The sequence below is a fragment of the Cebidichthys violaceus genome, unplaced genomic scaffold, assembly GCF_023349555.1.
Source record: "Cebidichthys violaceus isolate CVI_PGR_0920_01 unplaced genomic scaffold, fCebVio1.0.p SCAF_14, whole genome shotgun sequence".
Lineage (NCBI taxonomy): Eukaryota > Metazoa > Chordata > Actinopteri > Perciformes > Stichaeidae > Cebidichthys > Cebidichthys violaceus.
In genome coordinates, this window is record NW_027176307.1 from 190,610 (window position 1) to 198,122 (window position 7,513).

General features: G+C 39.1%; 2 protein-coding genes across 2 annotated transcripts; one reads left to right on the forward strand and one right to left on the reverse strand.

Moving 5' to 3' along the window:
• Positions 1-156: 156 nt before the first annotated feature.
• On the forward strand, positions 157-1,950 carry LOC137870759 (NADH dehydrogenase [ubiquinone] 1 beta subcomplex subunit 1). Its single transcript, XM_068708202.1, has 3 exons — positions 157-264; positions 1,152-1,296; positions 1,768-1,950. Exons 2-3 carry the CDS (start codon positions 1,157-1,159, stop codon positions 1,802-1,804), a joined length of 177 nt encoding a protein of 58 aa, XP_068564303.1. The 5' UTR covers positions 157-264; positions 1,152-1,156; the 3' UTR covers positions 1,805-1,950.
• Positions 1,951-1,992: 42 nt separating this feature from the next.
• riox1 (ribosomal oxygenase 1) lies at positions 1,993-7,117 on the reverse strand. The gene is made up of 15 exons (XM_068708203.1): positions 7,020-7,117; positions 6,659-6,805; positions 6,312-6,451; positions 6,058-6,157; positions 5,273-5,386; positions 4,826-4,932; positions 4,611-4,718; positions 4,334-4,368; positions 3,955-4,133; positions 3,468-3,572; positions 3,237-3,378; positions 2,970-3,090; positions 2,687-2,786; positions 2,511-2,597; positions 1,993-2,245 (listed from the first exon to the last, which is right to left on the reverse strand). The coding sequence occupies exons 1-15, from the start codon at positions 7,101-7,103 to the stop codon at positions 2,186-2,188; spliced, it is 1,629 nt and encodes a 542-aa protein (XP_068564304.1). The 5' UTR covers positions 7,104-7,117; the 3' UTR covers positions 1,993-2,185.
• Positions 7,118-7,513: the final 396 nt, after the last annotated feature.

The window sequence follows — 7,513 nt, forward strand, 5'->3', positions numbered from 1 at the left end:
ACCAAGTGCGGCGGTGTTAATACAAAAACTATTTTACGTCTTAACACCAAATGCTCATTTTATCGTAGTATGGTTTAATAACTGTGCTGAAAATGTTTTTATTAATATGTTGCAACTGATATTATTACCCATGATGAAAGACATTAAGGTATTACATTTTTGTTCTTGTTCAAATGACACCGTCGATTGTCACAGTTGGTAGAGTCCAATGTCCTCTGCCTATTGAGTGAAGAGCTAAAGACCACGGCTTGGTGTAAACAGAAGGTAATATTTGACATATTCGTTGTGCGTCTTTGATATTTCAATCATTGAACTGTAAGATGTTGATTTTGCTAAACAGCTAACAATTGCTTTAACTGAGAAACCGTTCTCAACGACAACCTGACACATTGCTAATGCTAGCTAGCTAGCTAACCGATTAGCTAGCTAACCAGTTGCAGTGGTCTGCGTTGTTTGGATATAAATTACAATGTGCAATATCAAACTGTATTACATGAGGTTTATAGATTACCTTCACCTCACACCAATTAGCTCAGAGCGCTGTCTGACAAACGTTAGCAACAATGAAATGACTAAATAACACGCTGCATTATGTTTCTCTCAGTCCAAATTATGTCCACGCAAATGAGGTCGTCCAAAGGCTAAAAACAATGTTTTAGAGGTTGTCATCACCTATCATGATTTGTCACATATGGTTTTAGTTGTGTAATCCAATCAATCCCAAATCAGAAATGTACATATGACCAGAATATCAGTCATCTTTATTTTTGCAGTAGCTTTAGTGTCACACGTCGTGTCGAGTTCGTCTAAATAACTATTGCCTTCCTAAAACAATTGGTCGTCCTGTCTCCTGTGTAGTTCCTCAGATGTGATGGGGAAACATATTACGTCATTAATTTTTGAGTTACTCATTATTTCAACTAACTGTGCATACCTGTGATACCACTTTTTTGTTCCAAAGAAGTATAGGCCCTTTCCACAGTAACTCTGGACAAAGTCCTTTCAAAATGCATGGCATCATTAATGTGATAGTACATTTTGTAATAGTGTCATTGTGTCAAATGCAAATATTAGTATACCCAGTCTTTGATCAGGGTTTAAAATGTGCCACAGAATTTAGGTTACAATGTGTTTTCTGCTTACTTCTGTAGGAACCATGGTTAACTTTGTGTCACTCGCCCGGGAGCATTGGGTGAACATTCTGGTGCCCATGGGCTTTGTGATTGGATGGTACCTTGACAAACAACAGGACCAGAAGCTGACAGCTTTCAGGAACAAAAGTGTTTTGTTTAGCAGGTAAGAATTAAAAAAAAGTTATTTCCTCGCTCTGTCTTAAAGTTAAACCCTTGGTTTTCAGTGGATTAAGATCCAGTGACATTTATTTCAAAGTTGTGTGATGATGATTCTGCTACTGCAAACCCACTCACCTCCACTTTGAACTAATTACTATGAATACAAGTAAGCAGAATGCTCTGTGATTAAAGGAAAACATGTGGTTGGTGTTGCAATACTCAACTACCAGCTATCCAATATACAGTTACTCCACTTGACCCAAATAAACATTAGAAATGGAACCCAAAAGCCTCTAGTTGTGTTTTACCATGCCAATTTGCCAGTGGACCTATAAACGTAAAACATGAGTACAATTAACTTTTTAAATGTTTTGATAAACATTTCAAAAACTTGCCTGACATTAAGCAGGTCATATAATGGCAGTGTTGCTCTGGTTAAAAGCTTATGCAACTTTCTGACTTTTGTTCTCTTTAGGGAGCTGAAGCCTGGAGAGGAGGTGACCTGGAAGTAGACTGCCCCGACCTGGATAATGTGTCCCGTCATCTGTGGTGTGAATGACTGATGGGTGTCCCTCAAATCAGAGTATTTAAGAAGACTGTATCCATGTATTTCAGTTGTATCAACAGACAATAAACATGCCCTTTCTCATCAAAATAATGTGGTACTTGCTGGTGATTGATTGCATAACACATTACACCATTTTATTCTTTAAAAAAAAAAAACTGATTTATTTGATGTTAAACAGAGAGAAAAGTCACAAATGGGTTGTTCAGCGTGATCAGTTCAGTAGAGCTAATGAAGACTACTTGGAGGGGAAAAGAAGTGTTTTTTCATTATGTTGTACAGAGGCAATCTATTCATGCAGTCAGCGTGACTGAAGAATCTGTGGCCACTACAGAGGTTCTGCAGTGTGGATAATCCCCCTTTCAAAGAGCAAGTCAGCCAAAGCGATCTGGGGATAAAAAAAAAGAAAAAAAAGAAGCATGAGGAACAGCTGATTTCACAAAAACAGAGGCTTAAATATTAATTTAGAATACATATCTAAAATGGGACTTTTAATCCGTCTCAGGATATTTAAGAAAGGGGTAGGAAGACCTATTACCAGAAGTAATCAATTGATAAATGAAAGACCCCCCTCCTTCTAAAACCCGGCTGTACACAGATACAGTATGCCTGAATGTGCAGTAGCAGCACAGACCGTATGCACAACAACATACCCTGTCCTCTGCAGAACTGCATGGGAAACTTCCTACAGTCACAAATTTGGGATATGAATGGATCAGAAACTCAATGGCATCTGTGTGCTGAAAGAAAAAGAACAATTGTTAATCAGTGACGACGTCGTTGGGACACCAAATACGAAACAATGATTTTCAAACATCTTCCAATCTACCTCTGCTTTTATTTCAAAACTCTTGAGCTCCTCTTTGTGGTAAACTCTGGAGTTTTCTGTTGTGTAGTAAAGATTAACAGCTTCTCCATCACTGCATAACCTGGGGAAAAAAAAAAAAGAAGTTACCGTACATTGACAATTTCCATTTCTGCTTTAATGGATCATTGAATCAGGCGTTCTTGACAACATACAGCCAAAGACACTGTACTCCACATTTTGAATAGACCATTCCAAACCTGCCTGCTGTGAACATTATCTGAAATGCAATAAAAAGTTGTACTACCTGGCACATCCAGCACGGAGAAGTCTGACTCGGGTCTGGGTAGTGATTTGTGCGCCTACATCCATGACTTGCCCACACTCCCACCTAGCAGATGCTCCTTGCACACTGCTGGACAATTCCTCTGTGGGAGAAGGCATTAAACCGTTACAACCAGAAGTATTACTGAATGCATCTCAGGCTGTCCAACTCGATTTACAATCATTAACACTAACTACAAGTGAACTGAAAACAAAGTTTCTTCCCAGAGCTGACGTATACATCATATACCTGGCGTGAGCATGGGAGGGAGGCAGTCGTGGAGGAAGTCTCTGGCTTTCTGATCCACGGCAGCATCGACCGGGGAGTAAGTTGCTAGCTTCTTCATCAGAACCTCAATTCGGGAAAAGAATTTTGTCCTGCGTGGGTCATCCTATACACGTGTGCATGAGGAGGACACAGGTCATTAGTGGGTAATTGGTGAAAAGGTGACAAATAAATCCAAAATAACTGATGAACTACCTTGTCAGAGTTCTGGACTCCCATGTACGTCAGGTAATCCAAAGGTAAGCCCTGTCTAAACTCCACATCCTCCTCCATTGCTATTTCCAATGCTGCTGGAGCCACCTGAAAAAAAGCGGGTAGTTCAAAAACGTGGAAAGACCTTTAGTAAATTCAAAAATACAACATGAACACATAGATAAAGTGGTTACTTGTATTGTTCATCTATTGCACTATTCCTAGCCAAAATAAATACTGGAATATTGCACAACAAAATGATTAGAATTATCCTTCTATTGTATTTCGATAGATTGTTGCAGCACACGTGTTATAAAAGCTCAACAGGAAGAACGTGTAAAAGCTTTCAAAAGCGGCTGTTGGTTAATTCACATTAGCATCATGAGGGAAATGCTATCGGTTATTGCACTATGCCTGTAATGTTTTATCAGGAAAAAGTGCCAATGTACCCTTGCACTGATGCTGCCCTTTGCTAACATGCGAGTTTCACCTTCTGTAGCAGATCCCCCCAGCTGTTCTTCTGGAAGGAGGAGATGGTGACGTGGAGGGAGTGAGCATCTGGGAGGCAGTCGCCCTGGTGGATGAATCCCCGGGGAAAGTAAAGGAGGTCGCCGGCTTCCAGCACCACTTCCAGGATCGGCTTCCCGATGTCTGTCTGGTCGAAGTTTCCTGGAGTGAAACACAGAGCAGTCCCGTCTGAGAAATGGCGGCTGTCCGCTTTATGGCTCTGCATACAGTACAAATATAGCTATAACTTATGTTTCCAACCAAATTGAGATAAATGTTTTTTCACTCCACAAGAAAAAAAAAAGAAAAAGAAAAAAAAAATCTATGAATGAAATAAATAAAAAAAAATGTTTTTTACTCACCACTCGAAAGCGCAGGCAGGACCTCATCTTCTGTCCTATAAAAAAAAAAAAGTCAGAAAAAACAACTTCAGTGTTTCGTGGAATCAATCATCTGTCACTTATTTACTAACTTTATGTCAAACTACTAGGTATCAGGTAAATGTAAAGCGCAAAAACTGGATTAGCTACAAAGTGCACATGACTTGATGTGTTCCATCTCAAAATGTTGAAACGATCTGCTAGTTTCTGAGTTTAACTCGATGCTGCTCTTTGAAAAAGGTTCCTTGCTGCGTCTCACCTGGGGTTGTACACTCGCCAATGTTTCTTCCCCTCCAGCTGAACCACAAACGCCTCGATGTCGTCGTAATGTGGAGCAAAGCCTTGTGTTCCAGGTGGAGTCAGGTATCTGGTTTAAAAGAAAGAACAAAAAAATAAAATAAAATACACAGATTGAATAGTTACTGAAAGCATCCAAAGTGAATATCTAAGACAATTACTGTCCTAAATACTTACACGTTGGCTCCTGCCATGCTGCCAAACTGCTCTTGGAGGATGGACAGCACATTCCAGACGGTGGAGGAGAAAGCCTGAGGATTCAGCATGCGGAGGGAGCAGCCGCTCTGGGAAATGGCGATACGATGACGATTACATGCTGATGGTGCAATGATACTTTAAATGCACTTAACGCAAAAATCACTTTTAGCTTGCAGAATAGAAAAAAAAACAAAAAAAAAACATATTGCTTAATAATACATAAACATACATCCAATTGCTTTTTAATGAAGGTGGTCCTAGGAATTTTCAAAAGTGAGAAGAAACTATAATGATCCCCCCATAGAGACAGACAGTGCAGCCAACATGCTGCAAAGGGTCCAATTATAAAGGAATGTAAAAATACAGAATCCTAGTAATAATCACAGACTGTATGGAAATACGGTGGTTGCGTCAGTGTGGCCTTACCTCATAGAAGTCCCACACAGTGAACGGCAGAGCTCTCCCCCCAGGGTTGTGTGTCTCCCGTTTGCCATTAGTGTAGCTTGTGACGTCCAGGTTCACTCCATACTGAACATCCTCCTTAAATCAGACAACGCAGACATTCAGTCAGACAGATCTTCATTGTATATATCAAAGAGCATAATGTGTTGCATTATGCTCTTTGATATATATATAATGAAGATTAACGGTGCAAATGAAAAAAAACTAAACATAATATACAACAAAAATGAGGCGGCTCATTTTCACATTAATAAGAATATAGATTTCCTATTATGTTTCTTTCTCTGTATGAAAAATGAGACCAATTAAAATACAACTTCTCATGATAATCTTTGGTCCGTGAGGTTACAGAGCCAAAAGAGCTAATGTCCCACATTAATGTTAACCATTCAGCAAAATCAGTTTTTCTAACTCTTCCAACGGAGAGCAATCCATTGAAGTGATAATAAATCCTGCCGATGCAAGTCCAAGTTTTGGAAGTGGAGACCAGTGTCCTAATAAACACAACTATTGCATTGTCGTTTATGTAACCAGTCTCCAATACTTTGAATTGTTTCCAAAAAAAAAAAAAAAAAACATTCCCACATTAAATGAAGGACAGTACCTACTTCATTTTTACTAGAACAATAATAATAATAATAATAATAATAATAATAATAATAATTATGTGGTGTCTCAATGACAACATAACCAGGTATGGAAATTATGAATAAAGTAAGAACGGATGAGGTAATGTTTCAGATCCTTACCCGTCTTAATATGCGATCAAACTCTGCTGTGGAGAACAGTCCCTTGTAATAATCGGAATTCTTACGTTGAACAAGAATGGGCTTCTTTTCCCATGTTTCTCTTTGGAAAGAGGAAAAAAAAGATGACACCTTGTATTATGCAAAATGTCTGCTTTGTTGTAATATTGGGTTAAAAAAAAACAACCTGTGTTGATCTATAGATATATCTATAGTCTGTGCACTGAGAGAGACCATGCCAAAACAATCATCTGTACCTGAAGAAGGCCTTGGCAGGAATGGGGTTGATGAGCCACTGGAACAGCTTGCTCGCTCTCTCCCTGCTGTTGTTGACTTTTCCCAGGTCGGCCAGCAAAGCATCCAGAGCCTCACCATCTCCATCTACGCTCTCCTCGTCCTGCATCAGAAGCATAAAGACTCCATGAACCATAACTGAACAGAATGGTTGTTTTAGCGTCAAAATAAATAATAATAATAATAATAATAATCATCAATTAAGAATTTGAGAAAAATAACGTTAACAGTCAGATTAACAGATCATAACTTCTTGGATGTGAAAATAGCCCCCATGGCTTCCATCTTTTTTTAGCAGGTACAAACTTACTTTTGCAATTCCCTTAAGGCTCTCCTCTCTTTGTGGAGACTTAAGGAGCTTCTTTCGCATTTTCTTCCTTTCAGGCTTTAATTGAGCTTTTACTGTGTGGACCTTATTGGCCCCATTCTCCTTTTTCCTTTTCTTCTTATCTGCCACCTAGAACATCATACAAGTGACCATAAGGCTAAACACAGTGAACATAGATGCATGGTTAGCCTGGAGCAATGATAGAGCAGATAGCATGGTTTCAATAGCTCTCTATCAGAGGGACTGTGCTAGTGTCAGCACTGCCCCTGCTGCTGCTGGGAGTCTATCGCAGAGCACAGCGCCAAGCACTACGCCACAATATTTCAATAATATCCAACATTACCTGACGAGAAGGCGTCGTAGCAGCAGGCACGTCTGTTGACAACGTTTGATACAAAGCAAAAGCTGACATGTGTTTTCTCTCCATTTTCAAAATGCGCGTCATCAGCCTGCGACTGCTGGCGAGTCTTCTTTTACGGCTATTTAAGTACATTTGCTCTCGAACGGACTCACTACTGACGCCTACAGTGTTGCACTACAAGTTCCGGCTCACTCGGGACTAAAAGGAGCTTATTGGGCGTTCTGTCATCAAAAATATTGTTTTTATAGAAATAACAGATATTTTGCTTAATATTAACAAACAGAAGATTTTTGTGTCTGTACTCATATTAGCACATCCTGTATCTTATATTATATATATGTTATATATAGATATTTTATATATTTTCAGAGAGAATTACAAAATGTACTGCCATTTAAAAAAAATGAAAGCCTCCATTAGTTTCATACGACATGTCTTACGTTAAGTTCAAGTGTATTTCTTCAATATTATATTTC

Bases quoted from the DNA above. Each gene is read 5' to 3' on its own strand.
- LOC137870759 (XM_068708202.1), top strand. From the start codon at position 1,157: ATGGTTAACTTTGTGTCACTCGCCCGGGAGCATTGGGTGAACATTCTG. The intron at 1,297-1,767 runs GTAAGAATTAAA...TGTTCTCTTTAG, and splicing joins AAAAGTGTTTTGTTTAGCAG to GGAGCTGAAGCCTGGAGAGG.
- riox1 (XM_068708203.1), bottom strand. From the start codon at position 7,103: ATGGAGAGAAAACACATGTCAGCTTTTGCTTTGTATCAAACGTTGTCA. The intron at 4,134-4,333 runs GTGAGTAAAAAA...GTTTCACTCCAG, and splicing joins CCTGCCTGCGCTTTCGAGTG to GAAACTTCGACCAGACAGAC. The intron at 2,787-2,969 runs GTAGTACAACTT...TTTTTTCCCCAG, and splicing joins CTCCGTGCTGGATGTGCCAG to GTTATGCAGTGATGGAGAAG.